The sequence below is a fragment of the Pseudopipra pipra genome, chromosome 9 (assembly GCF_036250125.1).
Source record: "Pseudopipra pipra isolate bDixPip1 chromosome 9, bDixPip1.hap1, whole genome shotgun sequence".
Lineage (NCBI taxonomy): Eukaryota > Metazoa > Chordata > Aves > Passeriformes > Pipridae > Pseudopipra > Pseudopipra pipra.
In genome coordinates this window covers 14,489,732-14,510,408 of record NC_087557.1, presented here as the reverse complement: position 1 = coordinate 14,510,408, position 20,677 = coordinate 14,489,732, and the positions used below count along the sequence as shown (strand labels likewise).

Sequence of the window (20,677 nt, the reverse complement as noted above, 5' to 3'; positions counted from 1 at the left end):
ATCTTTCTACATTGCACAACGACCCTCCAAGACCTGAGCTAGTTGTGAGCGAACTGATGCAGCTAAATGGTCCATTGTGCTTCCATGCACGAACACTAGGCTGGGTCCCAGGAACAGTGTCACTGTGTCTAACCAGCCTTGCTTCTCCAAGTCTACTTGTTAACTTCTGGAGATGAATAATTAGCCAGACTGCAGTGGTGCTGTGGTGCAGTGATAGTGTCCTATCCCAGTGCTAGCTTGTTCAAAGCCTGCTCAGTAATACCTTTTGATTGCTCCTCTTTATAGTGTACATGTGCTCTTAAAAGGCAGGTATAGCCCAGAGACTGCTGTGATAACACCTGTCCTATTTTACACAGTATTTCAGAACAGCCTCTCAACCTGTTCTGGAGGTTGTGAAGTTGCTCAGAATCTCTGTAACATCCCCCAGCTCCTGACACTTGCTCTACCTGAGGGCTCATAAAGGTGTTTTTTGAAGACAGCTGCATGGAAATAAGGAATCCTGTTTGTCCTGGGAAAACCTCTAATTGCTAGAATTAGGCTTTTTAAGCATTACTGAGAAGCTAAGTATTGTATACCTATGATACAGGCTGCAGTCTCCTTTTCCTAAAATGTCTACAAATCACCATAAAATATTAAATTTTCATACATTGCTCTGAATTGAAAACAAATCCAGACATGTTGCGAATGTTGTTCTTGCGCAATTTGCAGAAATAGGAGTAATTAGTTAATTCTTAAATTAGAGTTAAGTAAAGGAACCTGAGGGTTTATGTATCAATCAACAAACCACAAATATATATATTACACATTGAAACTCTTGATGTATGTTTCATGCAATGAAAGACCAGTATTTCAAATCTAAGTGCCAAGTAAGCGCCTGACTTTCAAAACTTCTGGATCTATAGACTTAGAATTTAGGGTCAATTTTCCAGTAGATTAATTTTCAATACTGTATTGGGGCTTCTAAAGTTGAAAATTTCAACTCTGAAGTTGTTGTTCTAGGGTTAATTTTTAGATAACTAAACTGAAACAGTTGGAAATATGAGTTTTTCTGAAATGATTAGGAAGTGAAAAATCCTGTCTCTCCAAAAGCTTGGCAACAAATTTCAAATTCACTAAAATGATCATGACTCCCACCCCTGGTGTTTAAAGGTTCAGTGTACATTCTCAAAACGATGCTTTTAAAAAAAAAATAATGTGCCAAATCAGGCATCTGAAACCAAAGGTGCCAAGATGATTGTGTGCTTTTATAAACCTTGGACATGGTACAATATGGATTAATGTGTGATTAAAAACTGTTGAAATGCCTTTTTCTGAAATTATTACATGTGCAGCAAGTTATAGGTATTAATTTAAAAGAGATGTATTAGAAAACATACAAAATGAAAATTTTAAAAAAATTTTTACTTAATTGTGTTTTAAACCTGTTATTATATCATGTGATTAAATTTTTTAAAGAATTGTATAAAGATATGTGACAAGCTTTTAGCTAAGCAAAAGGCTGATTGATCTTTACAGCATTTAATGGAAACTGTTTTTTCCTAATCCTGAAAGCCATGTAAGTTGAGTGAATTCAAATATACACTTATTAATAATTTTGATAATTTACTTATTTCTACTTCATTACCCGAATCCTCAAAATGTGTTCTGCTTGCTGAATATTTTCAGTAATGTATACAGTCTGCCAAGTGACTTAATGTGCCAGGCTTCAACTGAACTGTGCTCACATGTGGAATTTCATCATCAGAGTCTAAAATCTGTGGGGTTTATGACCACCAACTTCCTAAAACACACAGCATGTGGCACATTTACTCATTTCGTGGATCCTCACGGACTCAAATGCTTATCTTGTATGAATACCTCTAACATTTCCCTCTGGAAGTTACATTGATCTGTGAGCTCATCTGCTTATTTTGATGTTCTGATGTTAATATTATTCTAATACAATAATTTCATATCCATTTGAAAAAACTTGTGTTTTCCTTTCATATGGAAAATAGAACTAAACCTAAATTAAGTGTGATGCCAAGGAACATTACTTGACAGGTGTCTTGGAAATGAAAAAAAAATTGGATTTCTGTAATTTTTTGTTTCATGATATAGAGACTTGGCAGTATTTATTGTTATTACATTGAGGTTTTATTGCAGCTTATAAAAATGACTTCTACGCAAAAATGAGAGGAAAATCAAGAAATGCCTGGAGAAGGCTTTCAAAACGTTTCCTTTCTATTAGTAGTTTCATAACACTTTGGTGGAAAAATAATCTTTGATAAGGATTTAACACTCGTCCTTTCCTAGCTGCTGAGGAAACTCCCTGTTACAGTCAACAATATGATTCATCCGACTACTCCATCAAAAATGGGCGCTTTTCTTTTCTCCTGAGTTGCCAGCCTCGCATCTCAATTTCTGATTTACCTATAGACCTGTGGTGTACAAAATAGGGCGGTCGCTGTGTATTTCTCGCTGCCGGCGCGGTGCCGGGGCGGAGGGTGCGAGGCCGGGCCCCCGCCGTGACTCAGCGTTTCGGGGGGCACGGTGGCCCCGCGGCCGGGCGGGACACAAAGGCCCGGGGCCGCCGCCTCGTTAATCCGTAGCTCGCTCGGCGCGGCACCTTCGCCCCGCGGCCGCTCCCGTCCCGGCCCCGCCGCTCCAGCCGGACCCGCCCCTCTCCCAGTCTCCTCCGCGGCTCCCTCTCCCGAGCCAGGCGGAGCTGGAGCTTGGAGCGACGTCGTTCTTCGCCGCTGCTGCCTCTCCGCGCTGACCGAGGGCACCGGCGCTGCCCGGGGGGGACTCTTTCTCCGGCCGCCGCCCGACGCCTCATCCCTGCCTGTGCCGAAGCCGGCACTGCCCGCGGAGCAGCCATGAGCTGGGGCACGGAGCTGTGGGTGAGTCCCAGCTCGCCTCTCATTGTGTCTGAGATTCGCCGCCTTCCCTTGTCTGCTCGGGCGGCCGCGCCGGGGAGGCGTGGAGCGGCCGGAGCGCAGGCGGCGGCCGAGGCGCGTTGCTTTGTTCGGCGCGGGGGCCGGGCGGGGTTCGGCGCGGGGGCGGCGGTGCGGGCGGCGGGAGCGCCGGGCCGAGGGGGCCGCGGCGGGGCGGGGGCGCCGCCTGAGCGGCCATGGCGCTCCCGGGGCGGGACCGGCGGGATCGGCGCTTTGTGCGCCCCCGCCCGTAGAGCGGAGCGCTCGGGGCTCGGCCGGCGCCGTGCTCCGGGACGGCCTGGGGCGGGGTCCCGGCGCCGCTCGGGCAGCGGCCGCAGTCCGCACCGGGCACCCTCGGGGCGGCGGGGCCGGGCGGCCGCGGAGCTGCTGCTCCTCCGAAAACCAGCGGGCTGCTCGGGCGAGCAAAGCGTTTTGAGTTGTCGGCCCTAATTAGAAGCAGCTATTCTATAGCTTTGTCTCTAAAAGTGCCCTCGAACGTTGGCTAACGCTGCACTGTATTTGTTTTAAATAGGAAGAATTGGCAGTAAGGAGATGGGCAGTGTGTGCGCGCCAATGTCTGCCTTGCGTTAGGTCTTTCCTTAAGCCTCCCCTCTCCCTCCACAGAGTTTTTGGCTGTGCCGAGGGCGGCAGAGCAGGGGCTTCTCCCCGGGGAGTGCCGGAGCGAGGCACAGCGATGTCTGCTCGCAGTGGTGGGATGTTGTATCTCCTCGGCCGGGTTTCCTGCTGCTGCCGCTCTGCCTGGAGCTGACACTGATCGTGGGAAAGCGTGGGCACAAAAAACAATAGTACCAAGGGAGGGTTTAACGTCCCCGTTTTAAACGCCGCCTGCCCTTCATTTTATTTGCTTTCAAAGACTGTGAAGCACAGACACTTGTGCTAAGGAAAAAGTAATTACACGAAGCTGAACATTGCAGCTTGAAGTCTGTTCAGGAACTCTTAAACTGGACCAAGCATTATAGGTTTTTTGGGGGGGTTTTTTGTGTGTGTTTTTTTTTTTTTTTAAGTTGAATTAAAAACCTTTATCAGCATTTTGTAGTACAGGGCTATTAGTCTCTAGAGGAGCAAAGATTGCTCCACGCCGAGACAAGTGGTTGCCCGAGGAGCCGGGGCAGCCGTGGCGCTGCAGGCAGGGGCTGGGTGGGGCGTAGGGAGCTGGGAATGCCACCTCCAGAGCTCCTCAAGCCACCTGAGGAAGTCATGTCTGACTATACAAAATGAAGATGTAATAGTATTGCATCAAGTGTACTGCGTGGAGAAGCCTGATTTAAAGGTATTTAGGGGTTATTTTAGTGTTTTGCATAGTACCTTGTACTCAACTAGGATTTATAGGCACGATGAGCTTTCAGATAAAATACACTTGGGAAGTACTGATAGCAGTGCTGTAAGAAGCCTGAAATATAAATCAGTTGTAACATTGATGGTAAGGAGTAAGTAAAAGCTGTGGTTTATATTGGCTGCACAAGGTCATACTTGTCTGTTCTTCAGGTGAGAGTTGTAGGTCAGTGTCACTTCAGAAGAGTAGGGTTTGTCATTTGAGGTGAGCACTGAATTTCCTTCTGTAAGCACTCATGTATGTATTGCTTTAGAAAACAGTTTTAGCTTACTCTTATCTGCTCATTTTTGTAGCCTCTTAAATGTATTTTTCTTTGTTCAGCTTGTGAGTGACCAGTTGAAGGTTTTGTAGTCTGTCTGGTGTTCAGTTTTGTACAAACGCGCCTTTCTTTGTCATGTGCTTCAGAAATATATACATAAAGATGGATTTTGACCTCAGACTTCCTTTTAAGGACAGGCATTTAATTCACAGTTTCATGAAATTAGCTGAAATTTATCTTGACCTATTAGATTTTTTTTTTCTAAGTCACTAATTCCTATGTGCTACTTTGAAGAAATAATGGCAAAGTTTTAAGCTAAAAGTTTTACTGCAATACTTTTATTTCAGCAAAATTTAGTATATTTTTTTCCTTGGTATCAGGAGCTGACCTGCAACTCTACACTAATGAGGTAACTTCACAGTTTGTAACTGTACAACTAGACTCTGACAGTCCAAGTTTTTACATTACAGTGTACCTTTTAAATGGGTTATTTTTTTTTCTTGTTGAATTTAATCTGAATACTTAAATCTATTAGGGTTATGAAGCAAACTGATTTCTTATTTGGAAAAATATTAAGTGCTTCTCTTACTGACTGTAAAGAGTACGAAACATTAATTGTTTTAACAACTTATGCTGGGCACCTAAGGATTACTTTTTCAAGATCTGGCACAATATTAAATTTATTAAAAATTAGCTTAAAACTAGGTTAACACAAAGAAAAACAGTATTTGTGGATCTTCAAAGACAGGGCTCTGAACAAGGAATAAATAAACTATTAGACATGTTTGTGTTCTACTCTAACTGTTCCTTCATCGTCTCCTGTTGCTGCATCAGCAGAGCTTCAAGAGGAGCCTGAGCTGCTCTGGGTTTGCTCATGGCAGCAGGGCATGAGCAGCAGCTTGCTGTGTTCAGAGTCTCCAGGTGCAGAAAGCTGTTCTGCACAGGTTTTCTGGAGACCTCGTTGGGCCTAAGGCTTTCCTTCATTAATGCTTTCACTTGTCATCATAGAGTGGAATTTTTTCGGGATTAAGACTGGTATCTAGATGATAGTTTTTCAGAACATTTGCAGATACGTATGTATGCATTGCTGATTCACTGAAGCAAATTTGATGATTGTGTGTCAGGTGTTTTAGTATCTCCTTAAATCTGCCTTCTTAAATTGTATCTCTTCGTGCTCTTGTTTGGTATTTTATGCTTATTCACAGTTCTGATGTTTTTTTTTTATTGTTCTGGAATCTTTATACTGTATGGTATTTCTGATAAAGTAAAAGGTGGGCATGAGTGAATATGGAGACAAATAAGAAACCAGAAGAAAATTCAGGTGATTAGGAAAGCAACTCATGTCTGGTATTTATGGGTTACTTGTTTAATATGGCTATTCTGGTATTGAAATGATACATATGCTAATTAAATAGTCACATCGGAGACAGGACAAGGGAAAGATATTCTTCAATTGTCCAGTATTTTTTAATTACTTAAATTTGGTAGCTGCTCTTTCTGTTTGTGGATTTTGTTTTTTTACTTTTTGTTTTTCAAGCAACTTTTTTTAAGTATACCACCATTCTCTAAAGTGGGTGTGCATTGTAAAAACATATATGTCTTGAGTAGGCTAAAGTGCTTAGAGATACTTGGTGCTTTTCGGTGTGTCTTGGCTGAACAGCATGCTCCCTGTTTTGTTCCTTTTGACAGCATTTTATAAAATAATGTAAATGAATAGTAGTAAAATAAATGTTGAATCCTCTAAGCAATTCTGTCATTAGAAGTGTTTCATTCCACAACATTTTCTGTGCAGTGGGAAATATGCTCCCCTTTCTGCTTTCTTATTACAACAGAAAATTCTGATTTGAAAGTAATATTCCTCAAATAGTTTTATTCTCATCAGTGTATATATCTTTGTGGTCGCTCTGCAGCATATTCCTTATGGTATGACCACACAAAACCCAAGATGCTTCAGTGAACTGCTTTGCATAATACTCACTTAATGGTTAGAACAGAGTAGTGAGAACTGGGAAGTCTTGTATTGTATAATCCAGTTGAAATTATATTTTCTGAGAATTTGACTGTTGTGTGCCAGATTTTTCTATCTATAATATTTAACTTTTTCCTAGTTAGCATTTGTGAAGCAGTAATCATCTGATGAAAGAGGGCACACAATCACAAGTTAGCATTGCTACACTTCATTAGTGATAGAAAATTGTCGTTATTTACATACACTTTTCAGAATTAACACTTTGGGTTTTTTCATGCTTTTTTCAAATGCAGCACACTTATGTTCACCTCATGAGCACTAAGAAGTTTTACACATTGAAGTTCTGGTCAGACTTGCATATTTGCTTTATAAGGTGCCCCTGTCTGACTTCTATCAAACTGTGCTGCAATATCCAAGTCAAGATTAGATGAATGGAACTAAAATTGTGTGGTTTTTTTTTTTTTTTAGTAACTTTAAATATTTGGAAATAAAAATGATGGATTATGATATGTTTTAGAATTTGCTCAGCATGAGCATCTGTTCAGTGTGTATGTTTCTGTGCATCTGGAGTTCTTTTTGTGATGGGCATGAAGTGTACAACTAGCATTAACATAGAATATTTAACAAAATGTGTCTGGTTATTGTCATCTTGAGTTACTGTGCTGTTAAATTGAATATGTAGTGCATTTGCTTTGATGCTAAAGGCTCACTGAGCTTTGGAGGCTGGAGCATAGTTGATAATGAAGTTCTTGGCTTAATGAGTGGAGACACTGTGTGATTGGCACTCTGAAGTGGCTTCTTTAATTAAAGAGTTTGTGCTATCTCTTTAAAAAAACCCAATAGGAAGGATGTTTTTTGACTTTGGATGCACGTTCTGTCTTTCGAACCTCTGTGAACCCCTTAACAGCAGTTGGCAGAAAAAGGGTTTGAATACTATGTCAGAACATTTTCAGTCTGTAGAACCAGTCTAGCCATCTGTTTCTCACCTCTTGATAAATATTTAAAGCAGAAATTTTGCTGAGGGCTTTTGCGCTAAGATTTCATGATTAAAAAAAAAAGGCTATAGAAGATTTAATGATACTATTGTTGTGAGCTCCTTGGGGCCAGAAGCACACCATCTTTTATAATTAAGAAACCACTGGCACCGTAGAATAGTATTTTAGAAATTAGTTATGTTGGACCAAAGAAAGATCAAAGTATATTTGGTGATGTGCTCTTTTTAATCTTTTCTTAAACAAAATTTATTCTGTGCCTAAACCCTAGTTCTATTTATAAAAATATTAAATAACTCTCAGTTGCATGAGTAATTTTTCAGAAGCTGTTAAAAATTTTCTTGTGCTTCCAATGCCTGCTTCAGATATTGTTTCCTTCTTCTTTTAAAATCATAGTCTCTTTTTCTAGAAGAAGATAAATTGTGTGATGTTGTCTAATCTAAAAAGTTGTCAAGTGTGATTATATATGGAAAACATCCACACAATGTAAATATGTAAAAGTTAGCTTCAAAAAGTAACTATGTATTACATAGCATATTTCTGTTGTAGTTATTTATTCTATTTTTGTTCACTAGGTTAGAAAATTTGATAATTTTTTAGTTAAATAAAAGTTTTTTCCCAAGTGGTTTGAAACTGAGAAACCTTTCTATACAGTTAATATGTCCGTGGTTATGTAGTCACTAGCGTTGTTAAAGCAGTTGCAAAAACATAGTAAATGATTCTAAACATCAAACCATATCCCATGTGGAAATTCTTCTGTACTTTCGAATCTTAATATTTTGTAAACTTCCTTTCCAGTGTGCCAACATATACTTTGTTAAAGGCAATATTCTATTTAATGTGTAGATGTTTGAGAGATGGAATATGGATCATCCTCCCACCCCGGATTTCTTCCTCAGCCCACAGTTTGCAAGCAGTACTCTGTATGGATTCTCTTTTCATTCAGTGCTCTTGCTGTCGTGGTCTGCAAATGTGTGCAAGGAATGTGTCTTGTGGCTGAAGTATAAAATTACAGAGTTTTCCAGATGCATGGGATGGCTATACATTTCCTCTGTCTTGGGTAACATGCTGGATAAAATGCTTCTGTGAGGTTCCAGTCCTTCACAAGGAGAGTTGTGCAGCTTATCTCATCCTTGTGAAAAGCTCCGAGATTTCCAAATAGAAAGTTATGTAAGGATCAAATGCTTGATTATTGGAAGTGTAGTTACTTTAGGCTTTGGAGTGAAAACAATTGTATCGAGCTTTAGTTGGAAATAATGTTTGTCCACATTTTTCCAGCAATTGTCTGGTTCGTAAACATTTGACCTTTTTTACTGATTTTTTCCGGGAAGGGGTGTGTCATTGTCATGAGACTTTATCAGTTTGGGTTTGATGTTCAGCATAATTCAATTTAAGAATGCATACACGTGTCCTTGACTATCTGTTTAGAAGGTATTTTTTTTTCAGTTTTGAAAATTTTATCACCTGATATCTGTTAAAAAGGCATCTGTTTTTATTTATGGCCCCACTTGTTTATGTACTTGGAAATGCATATGCTTTTCAATGAAGTTTGTGCAAACATATATGGGACTTCACTAATCTGGAAATACTGAACACTGGAAAAAATATTGCTGTCTTTTAAAAATGTGTGTAGTATTCTTAATTGTAATACAAAATCGGAGAGTTGCCTATATCAAGATTCTAAATGCTCCAGCTGTCATTTGATTTCCCGAGTGAGAATAGCAGGAGGTTGTTGGAGATTGCAAGATCTTTTATCTCAACCAAGCAGAGTATTTCATTTAAGAGTGAATCTGTCAAAATGATGATCCTTTGGAATGGCAAATCCATCAGAATTCAGGATGGAGAAAAGCATGAGTAGAGAAAAGTCTGTTGTCAATGTGTTCATGTGGTGAGGGGTGCCCAAATAGGTATGATTTGTGCTTTCAACTGTTGGCAAGTAAATACTGGAAGACAGAAGATTTGTGTTAATGCTTGTATAGAGTTGTCACTGCTGCAGACCTATTGAAATAAGTCTAAAATGTCTAAAACTTAATTAGTGTTGTATTTAAATTAGTTCTTATGCTGAGTCGATCTGGGTGAGACCCTCTATTATTAATACAGTAGTTAAATACTTCAGTCCTTACATTTGCAGAGCACTTTTTAGTGTGCTTGGTAAAGCCAGTAATTGAGTAACACAGGGTGTTTTATTTTTTTTTATGGAGGGGAAGTTATTTAACACATTTCAGATTAAGTTTTCATTCTTCATAGCACACATGTGCATACTTTTTAAGCGGCTTGAATTCTTTCTGGTACAAAAACAATTCCCCAAAGTCCAGATATGTTCAGCTTTTTCCTTGTCATGGTGAACAAACTGTTCAGTGAAAGCTGAAATTCCAATCAGCTTGTTTCATTTTGCCCCTAGTGAGTTTACGTACCCCAGCCCCAGTGCTCTCTTGGCAGAAGGTCTTCAGTTGTATGTCAGTGCTTCAGCTGGATGGGAAAAGAAGGAAAAAACATATTATACTAATAAAAGCCTTCTGGTTTTCATTAAAATGCAGACCCTCTACACTGTCTTTGTTTACAGAATTATCTGCAATAATTTTCTGAGTTGCTGTTTTTTTCTCAGCTACAAGTTCTGGTCTAAGAGGAGAGTGGTGGGAGTATTGCATTTCCTGCTAGGTGACAAGACCAAGAAAGGGTTTAATTTTAGGTGTACTAAATTTTCTAATAATTTCTACTGTATGGAAATTTGATATAGTTACATGTGAGATTCACAAATACATTTTCTTTGATTTTTTTTTCTCCAGTCAGAACTCTGCTTCTGCATTGTCATTTACAACAGAAAGGGCATTAGGCTGCTAAAACTGCTTTTTGACATCATGGTTTGTACATATGTCCATAGTTTTGTTACTTTTTACATCTTTCAAAGGAGAAGTGCAGTCCTACTATGAGCTAAAATGCTAATGTTGCAGTACCTGAATTTTTCTTGGGCTTTACTGTGGAACTCTTGTGTTGTCTTAGGCAAGTAAACTTACTTTTTGTCTCTGTTAGTTGGGTTGTATAATTGGAATTGTTTGTTTGTTTGTTTGTTTTAAACAAATAAATATTGTAACTTGCCACTGGCTGCCGCAAGAGAGGAGCCCTGAAGAGAAGATACAAGGACTCCCTGAAACAACATCTCAGCCTTGGCCATATTGATCTTCATCACTGGTCTACTCTGGCCTCCAGTCGGGAGCTCTGGAGACACACAATCCATAATGCTGCTGATGCCTTTGAGAACACACACAGGATCACTCTAGAGGAGAAGAGACAACGCAGAAAGCATCACGTTTTCCTGATACCATCCAAGGAGTTTTGCTGCTGTGCCTTTTGCAACTGGACTTGTCTATCTCACATTGGCCTCTTTAGCCACCAGCGTGCTTGTAGCAAACATGGGTAGAGCCCTTCCCAGATCTTCATTCTCGAAGCCTGGCCATGATGAATGAATATTTTAACAACACCTTCATTTGTAGAATACTTCTACATTCCTTAATGTGTAGGGGCAAAGCGAGATAGTGTTTTAAAATGTTAAAAGCAAAACTATGAAAAAACCACAAAAAGCAACAAATTATAATGACTTGACCTGATAGTCTTTGGTCAGAATGTCTACTTGGAGTAACCATTTAAAACTTCTCACTTCAGTGGGTGAAATGTACTAATGAGGGAGTTCACCTTGTCTTTCATAGTCTCCATGTAACCCTTAGGCTTATCCTGGTTTTGGCTGGGATAGAGTTATTTGTTTTCTTAGCAGCTGGTGGAGTTGCTGGTTTTGGGTTCTTGAGGAGGCAAGTACCATGCAAATCACTTCTCCCTGGCTAGTACTCAAGAAATAGTACAACCTGCTGTTTTGTACTTCCATGTTAAGTTCGTTGCAGCATTGTGCAATGAAATGACATCCACTAGATTTGCATTTGGAGTTATTTAAATACTAAAGAACTTCTGAAATAAGACAGGAGTCACAATAGAGAGTTGAGAGGCAGCCCTAACTTTTGGTATACTTGAGGGAACCAGATGTAAGTGAAGGTGGTGGAGATGGGTGTGCCTTTTGGATGTTTGTCTGCTTTGCAAATCATTTGGAAAGAGAGCATTTGATTGCTGGATTCCTTCTGGTGATGGATGCCCAATTCAAGTGGATATGAAAACCTCACTTTGTAAATTCTGGTTGACAGAGTAATTGAGGGGGTTTTCTTTGAATGTGTCTTGTACACTTTGTTTTTACCCCAGATGCTTCATTTCTTTCAGAGAAGGTGAATAATATTTTGCTTTTCTAATGATATCATCAAATAAGCATTTGGTCTAGGTGGCATAGAGTTTTATTGTACCTGTTAGTGGGAAAAAATTGATATGTGTGAATCCAAGACAACACCTTGCTGCAATGCAGTTGGATGTCTGCAGCAGAGGAATATTCTGGAAGAGAAAATTGTAATGTTTATAATGCCCAGTACTTTTTTTATCTGTATAATTAGTGGATAAATTGTTCCTGTTTCAGCTATCTGTTATGGTATCTAATGGTCCTGCAATTTTTCCCCCTATCTAGATGAAGTTAGTCACAATTAGAGGAGTATTTAGGGGTTTTGTCATCTGTAATCAAGAGTTGGAGTGTATTTTATGTTTGTATTTATGTAGTACCTAGTACTGTTTGTCACTTGGTGGCCTTGTGTTGTGCTGCATTCTACACAAACTCAGAGTATAAAGAGCATCCCCAATCCAATTAACTTTGAATTCCAGCAGGGGCTGGGTTGTTTAGTGATGATGCCAAATGAGAGTTATGCAAAACCTAATATTGTTTAGCATGATGGGCAGTGATCTCAACTGCAGCATCTTAACTTTCTTTTGGTAACCCTTGCAAGCAAAGGGTAGCAATGGGGTGGACCTTTGTCATGTTTGCAGGGCAGGAACACACAAGCACCCGAAGAGAATGAGGAAATTTCTGTTGAAATGTACAAGGGAGTGTTGGAATCTCAAGAAAAGCAAACAGTAATCCTTGGGTATAATGAGGTAATAAGCTGGAATCAACCAGCAGTGCCCTGGAAGGTGAGGTTAAGAAGCTCATGTTTGATGCGATAGAGAAGGACGCAAAGAGACAGGAAGAGATAATGCTTTAGAAACATGCGGGTGAAACGATAATCTCTCAATCCCAGAGAAAAGGATGTGCTGTAACTGAGAAATGAGATGGCTGGGGAATGGGTAAAGATTGCAGATACGGGAACGGTTGGAAAGAGACTGATTTTTGGAAAAGGAAAGAAGGAAGAAGTATTTAGGATAGGACGTAGATTTGAGGTTTGGGAAAGAAATGCTTAGGTGAAAGAAAGGTTAAGATCCTAGTTTATAGAAGGTACAAAAATATAAAGTGCAGTAGTTGCAAAGATATGATGCACATTATATGCATTTTAATGAAACATGTTTTATTTTAGTTTTTCTCTGAAAACAAATTCGAATTTTTGATTAGCAAATGGAAAACTGTTTGAAGATCTGTTAATGAGGACTGATAAAACAGTTTTGTTCTGAAGTCAAATATGGGTTCCTTCATCCCCCTAAGATGAGGGGGCATCTTTTATTTAGATCCTAATAGTGCAGATACTCATCTACATATTTAATTTTACTGGTATTTGTTCATTTTATGAACAAAGATCTTACAGGATCAGTGAAACTCATTAATGTTCTTGAGAATAAGTATTGCACACCAGGAAATTTTCAGAGCAGAATTTTTTTTTTTTTGAGAGGGAGTATTTGCAAACTAGCTCTACGGATTTCTTTTCAGACTTATGAGCTTGGACTGCTTTGAACTGTGATTTAGGAGAAAAAGGATATGTACATGCATTTATGAATGGAGAAAATTTTACTTTCAAAGGATTTATAGATTATCTAGTTAATTAAATATTTTATCTTAATAACCGTGGTTTTTATTATCTGGGAAATTTGCTAAACAGTAGATGATGACATTTGAGATCTGTGCAGTATGGTCAAGAAGATGTTATATATTAGTTTGGAGGAGGGGAAGAAAAGGATGAACTTGTCCTGAAAGGTTCTTCAGCATGTTGTGATAAGATGGTAAAAAACAGACTGGAATATCTGGATAGGTCTCATGTCTGAGAAGATGACATGTTTAAAAGAGGAAAAATTAATTTCTTGAAAATAAATGGTAACTTATCAGGAAACTCCAAATGCTTGGGATTTTTCTACATCATAAGTAATATGAGGGGAATGTAGACTGTACAGTTCTATGAAACTTAAATAGAAATGTCACCATGGGAGGCAAGCTGAGCAGTTCTGTGAAGGATCCTGACTCTGCATGATACTCAAATATTTACTCCTGTAGCAAGAGGTGTAGTGGTCTGATTAAGTCTGAGGAGATAGGGGTTGTGGGTTATTTGTTTTGGTTTATCTTAATTGCTTCTTTGTTTAGGAAAAGACATGAGGCCTTTTGTGTTATTTCTGCTGAAGTTTTGCATTTCTTAACCCAGATCTTTTGACCTATCTCCCCAGGTTGGAGGCCCTGTAAATATTAATATCACTCTCTAATAACAAGGGCAACTTCTTTCTAAATTGGCTTTTTAAAAAACATTTTCATGTTGGTAATGGTGCTAGAGAGTGTAATTATTGTCTTTCCAGGAACAGTGCTTCAGTTCCTCCTGCACTAACCTAGCACTTGAGAGACACAGGTGTGGTTCCCTGAGTTTCAGCTTTATGTTCTGCATTCCTGAGAGGGAAATAGCAAGGTAGGAGTAGTTAGTTGTGTGCAGCAAGAAGTTTTTACTGAAAGAAACATCCAATTAGTGGATTGGAATTGGGGTTTTGTAAAACCAGGAATTGGCTCAGCATATTGGGTGCTCACCTTAATAGGTGCAAACAAAATTAATGTGAGGCTGTGTGCTAGCTGTTCTTCATGCTTGGATATCTTAGCACCCAGTGACTTCCAATTATTTTGGTTCTGAAGGGTTGTCATTGAGTTTCACTGAAATTTCAATAGTTGAACTGAAGTAATCTATTTAGAGGTTTCAAATAAATTCTTAAAGATGAGATGCCAGTGGTATTTATGCTTAGTGATTCTTAGATAAAATGTTTTTCCATGTTCTCTCTGGTTTATACTTCAAGGCTGTAATTGTGGGCTGTGTAATGAATACATTTTGACATCATTTGTATAAAATGCCTTGCAGTTTTTAAGAAAATATGTCATCGTCTGTAGGTGAGAGTGCTGAATGGCCAGGATTCATGCTTTTTTCAGTTATGAGGTACAGTGGAATATCAGGGCTTCGAACACAAGTTTCTACCTTAAGTTTTAATTCTGAAAGGAGGGAGAGTTGTTGTCTCATCTTTTACAGACCTTAGGTGGGAGTACTGCTGTTAGTTTATGTATACTGGATGCTGGAAAACTGGGAACGTTGAATTTCTAAGACCTTATATGTAAATGTTTCTTATGATACAAGATAGACTATTTGTAGTACTTTGTACTTAGCATTTCAAACTTTTATCACACAGGCATAATCAGACTATAAATCAGACCTGAAACTTATGGTTTTCCTGACTGTTTTTCTTTATGATGTCACTGGAAAAGAGGTTTGATTTTTTGCTGACTTCTGTTCCTTTGTGGGAAGAGGATCATGCTCCCATATCTCCCAAGTTAATCTAACTGTTGTTTGGATGTTGCCTGTGATACTTTTAGGACTGTTACAGTTATTCTGTTAGAAAGACAGCATAACTTTTCTTAATGTTGGTTCTTCCTATCCTTTATCAGTCAATGTATAAAAGTCTTTCATGTGCTGTAAAGAGGTTCTTGTTCTTTAAGGAAGATGGTGAGTCTTAAAGCATTTCTTCAAGAGCACTTTGCAAATTTTTCATGTATTTCTGGTTGATTTTAATTATCTCAAAGTAACGCAGTATGCAGTTTAACCTCATTGTAAGAAAAATTTTTTTAAGGTGTTACTATATTTTGTAAAGAGACGATGAGGGTACTTGAAAAATGTAAGTAAAAATCTGTATATTCCTGTCATAACTAAAGGGGTTTGAGGCTTTGCTTGTGGTTGGATCCTTTGTCTTTCAATAGTCTCTGGCACTACATCTAATCCAATAGTAAGTTTATAGCAGGAAATGGCACCCTAACATTGTAAGCAATTTTTTTTGCCATCAGAATCTGCACGTCTTTTTCCTGAAAACAGTTGCGTTTAATCTTCATTTGCTAAAAGTTCCTAATGATTTACTTGCTCAATTTTTAGTTTGTTTAGACTATCTTCTTACGTTATTTTTATTCATGATGTTATTTCTTTGGCATTACAATTCAGTGGCTTCAGCTTAGTATTCTGCTTAGTATTAACTTCTATTTTATGAGGAAAAGAGAAGAACAAAGAGCATGGCAAGTTGACAGTGAAGAAGTACAAGTTACATTTAGTTTTTTGTAAGGTTGTCTTTTGGGGTACAGTGTGCTTTCTGATGTATGTATTTTCCTTCTGATCTTTGTATGATCTGTGCTTATCATCTCTATAATATAGTATAACACAGCTGCAACACCTATAGAGGTGTTGCTGAAGACTTTCATGTTAATATTTCAGAAGGCTTTCATAATCAGTATTTCCATATGAAGAGCACTTTTCAGCAGCTGTTGTTGCTTTTATGAGTGGAAACAATAGTAGATATGTTTTAGATAGTGCTTAAATGTGCTTATGTGTTTAACTTTTGGCTTTAAGGACAGTATGTGAAGAGGCATTTCCACTGAAGCCATGTTAATACCATCTGGCACAGAAGGTAGTATTTCTCATCCAATTACATTAATCTGGCTGGAAACCGTTTACCATTTCAGCTGCAAGTAGTTTATTTGAATTACATTTGGTGTGCTGTTACCCTGCATTAATGTTGGGAAACCCAAGTTACATCTTGGAAAAGCAGCTTTATTCAGTATTTTGTCCATGATTTTACATACCTGATTTCACCTGAGTATTCATCTGCTAATTGTGCACGTGTTGATGTTGTGGCCCACTTTTATTGCTATTCAATTTTCTGCTGTAGTTACTGGGAATCTACTTATTTCCATTTAAGTTCTTTACCTGTTACATCTGTTTTATTACAAAAAAGCTGTTACTAGTTTATGCATTACAGTTGTAAAAATTAATAGAATTGTTTCCAAGGTACACAGATTCAGAAATCAGAGATGACTATGCAGATGTGGTGATAAGTGTATTGTGTAATCTCTCCAGATGTTTGTTGAAATGGGGAAAATTATTTTGCGGCATAGGTGAAAATTTTAATTAGCTTTTTAGTTTATTGTTGAGTTTGGAATCCTTGATGTGAAATCTTGCAATTATCTTTAGCAACAAAATTCTGTATCAATCAAAACACTTCATATAGGCTTAGTTAGAAGTATTATTAAGATATTAGTACGTTGTATCTCAGCATGATTTTAACATGCAAGTAGAACAAATGACACTAATGTTGGTGACAACCATTAAGATGAATGCTGGGAAGCACAACAGAGAGCATTAAATTATTTTTGAATTGCTCTCTTGTTACTGTCGATTGTCGCTATGAAGTAACTAGATGATACATTTGTTTTTATGAATGAGCTGGTTTGTGGAGTGCTAGCAATTCAAGCATTTATTTTGTGCTACTATGTGTTCTTGAGCAGCACAAAAATTTTTGATTGTTTGTATGTAACCAAAAAAAAGAAACTTTAATTTTACTATTAGTGTAGTAAAATCGTAGCAGGTTGATTCAAATGAGCATTTCCAGCCTAGTGGACTAATGCAAAATGTGTGTTAGTGCTGGTCATACCTCATCAGAGTTGGTTCCTGCTTATATATATAAAATCTAATTTAAAAAAATGAATTTTTAACAATTGCAATAAAACCAAGTCCAGTGTAACTTTAGGAACTGAAAAGAAGTGTATAAATGTATTACAGTATAGGCTTTCTTTTTGTAATTTAAGAAATACCAAGAATTAACCTATGCTTCATGCCATTAACATCAGGGTCACATTAATTTAAATGATTTGGGCTAAAATCTAATTCTCTGAATGACTCTTTCATGTGGTAAGGTCAAATTGTAAGCAGTAATCTTTCTCTTCTGTATTTCTCTTCCTATATGTCTTTCTAGATTGTACAAGGTTATTTTCAATTCACCTTTGTTTCAGTTTATTAATTTGCTTTGAAGCTGGATAGTGGATATACTTAATCTTGGTGCAAAATATTATTTAATGTCCTTCAGTTTATCAGATAAATATTTTGTTAATGCTTTTTTACAATATGAAAGCAAATATTGCTTTCACAATTAATCTTGTGATTTTTTTAATGCAAATTGTGCAGTTTGCTTTCATACAATATAAAATTTTTGCTGATTCTTATGGGGCATTTTAAAGCATCTGGGAAGTTAATCCTTCATGTGGCTGTTTTGTGATGCTGCATGTGATACAGAAGAAAGCTAAAAATTTAGTCAAATATATTTTGATAAATGGTCTTTTGAATGTTTTAAATATTTAGTATTTCTCTGAGAATCATGGGGACAATAGTTACAAATACTTTCATTCCCGAATCATTCTCTTCAGAAAAAAAATAAGTGACTGATGAGTGTCTAATTTTGTATTACATGCTAAAGATGCATTTAATTTGGATACTGACACATATTAATTAAGTTAATAACATTTCATTTTTTTATTTATCTTCTTTCGAAAAGATATGCAAGGTTTGACATATTGATGTGTCATGACTTACAAAACTAAAAAAAGAGATATTTGGGGAAAAGTCACTTGATTTTTTTCTACCACAAAATCCTACTGTGGTTTTGACTACAAATTGCCATGCTTTAATCACTGATTTGAAAATGTTTTTGCTAGGATATAAAGTGTTAAGGTTCCCCAGATATGAAATGTCAATTTTCAGTGTTTTTTTAATCAAGCTCATAATGTTAAAAACAAAATTGGAACTACCGTGTGCAATTAGATGATTTCAGTTTTATAGTCTACGTAATAAAAGACAGAAGTTTTATTCAGTATGAAAGAAATGGTTTTATGGTTTTGTCATTATCGTGTCCTATTCAACATTTGAGGCTGTCAGAATTTCTTTAGTATTTTTTGACAATTCCTAGAGCATTCCTAGGTTATTTACAGAGATTTATCACTCATTGTTTAATATTTTGCTGTTTTAATTCCATGAAGACTTAGTGAAATGAGAACTTAGTAAAGACATGAGTAGCATTTCATGTTGAAGAGCAGAATTGCAAATAATTAGGTTTTGCATATAGGACATAACGAATGTGGTGTGACAATGACATAAAATACAGGAAAGGTTATGTCTTAAGGTGCGAGAAAGACTCTGGTGCTTTCTCCTACTTACAGATCAAGGTGTAATAAGGATTATTAGTTTTTTAGGGTTCTGTGGTTAGAACTGGATTCTGAAAGGGAAGTACAAGTGCAAAGCCTTTGTTGAATTTCAGGCAGTTCTTTGCCCATCTGTGCAGCCTGTCAGGTCCCTCTGAAGGGCTGCGCAGCCCTCTGGGATATCGGCCACTCCTCCAGCTTTGTGTCCTCAGTGAACCTGCTAAGGAGGCTCCTGCCCCTTCGTCCAGTCCTTGATGAATACGCTAAACTATGCTGGGCCCAGTTTTGAACCTTGAAGTTCAGTCACAGATAAAGTACATGATGCTTGTTCATCTATCTATACCTTTCTGATCTCCACTGGATTTTGGTGTGAATACCCTTGTATTTTATTAGTTTAGTCAGGAAGGAAATAACTGGCGAAGGTAGGCTTCTGCTGAAGTACCTTTTCATTTCTGCACTGGCTGTTTGTTTGACTCTCACAGAGAAATTAGCTCTCCAAAAAGAAATTTAGGTAGTCTGGTGTCACTATTGCAGATGTGACCCTGTCATTCATGTTGACTTCTGTCCTGAATTGTGAGTACTATTTGTTTTGTTTCAGGTATTTGCACTGATTATGCTATAAATTTGCTTGCTTTCACTATTGAAATCCCAGAGTGGTGTGGAATATATTTATGGAACCCATTGTCTTTTTAATATGCTGGATTACAGAAACAGTATGAAATTGAGCTGGTTTGAGTTTGGGCTTTGTATATGTTTTGGAAAGAATGAGGAAGCCAGCTATGACAGTTTAAAAATGTGGGTTTTTCTTTCAGTGCACCGAAGTTCGTTCTCTGCTTTTGTTCATACAGCTTCTATGTCTAAATGTGCTGTAATAGGGTTGTTTTACCTTTATAAAAATGTAATTGTTGTAATGGAAGTGCATATGCTTATGCTTAAATTATATTGCTCTTTTTATTTCCTTTGTAATTTAAGGTTTTTGAAGGAAAAATACATTTCTAACCTGGAAGAGAAGCAATATTGGTTTATATTATTTGATTTACCAAAAAAGCACATTTCTACTTGCAAAAAAAGATTTTTTAAATAATTTTAATGTTATTCTTACAATACAGGTTATGATTCTAAAGCCTGTGGTAAAAATAGGAGGACTTTACTGTATATTTCTAGGTTCATCTGTCAAAAACTCTGGGATAAACTGATACACAGCAGAATTGTGTTACATTTCAATGTTATCTGAATCAGAAAACGTTGAAAAATTCCATTGTTTTGAAGGTGCTGGTAGTAACATCTGGTTTTAGTTTAAATTCTTTATTCAGTTATGTTAATGTTACTATGAATTTTGCTTTAAAAACAATGAGTACACTAGATTCCATTGCAAATAGAGGATGTTTTTTGTGGGGGTGTTGTGTTTTTTGGGGGGTTAGGTGTTTGTTGTTTTGTTGTCCTTGGGGTTTGTGTGTGTGTTTGTTTTTTTTCTTCCAGGGTGTTATCTGTATCTGAAATAATGTTCCAAAGAAGACAGGAAGGCTCTAATTTACTGCCGTATTGATTTCCTGTTAAGTATATGGATCTGGTTTTGTAATCAAGTTTGAAAAGTATTTAGTGTTGCAAGATATTTGTGAAGGGAAGAAGATGTGGCTGCTGTAGTCTTTCTCTTGAACACTAAAATATTCACAGGTGATACTGAAAAGGGAAGTTCACCTTACAGTAGGACTTTTTACAGAAAAATCCCTGAGTCTGCTGAGTTGACAAAACTGAACAGCATATGGCAAATCAGTTCACAGCCTTCCAGCTCCATAAGTATTTACTTAACTGGTCCCCCATGATCTCTAATCTTCTGAAGTACTGAACAGTGTCTGTTCCCATTTAAT

General features: G+C 37.7%; 1 protein-coding gene across 4 annotated transcripts in view; it reads left to right on the top strand.

Annotated features, from left to right (window-relative positions):
- The first annotated feature begins 2,600 nt into the window (after positions 1-2,600).
- Positions 2,601-20,677, top strand: part of FNBP1L (formin binding protein 1 like) — a 57,160-nt gene continuing 39,083 nt past the window's right edge. Inside the window, exon 1 of one of the 4 annotated variants that reach the window (XM_064663988.1) lies at positions 2,601-2,882. In XM_064663988.1, coding sequence (XP_064520058.1) covers positions 2,859-2,882 — 24 coding nt within the window. In that variant the 5' untranslated portion in view covers positions 2,601-2,858. The remainder of the gene's footprint in view (positions 2,883-20,677) is intronic. The other 3 variants (XM_064663986.1, XM_064663984.1, XM_064663987.1) reach the window with 3 other exon arrangements.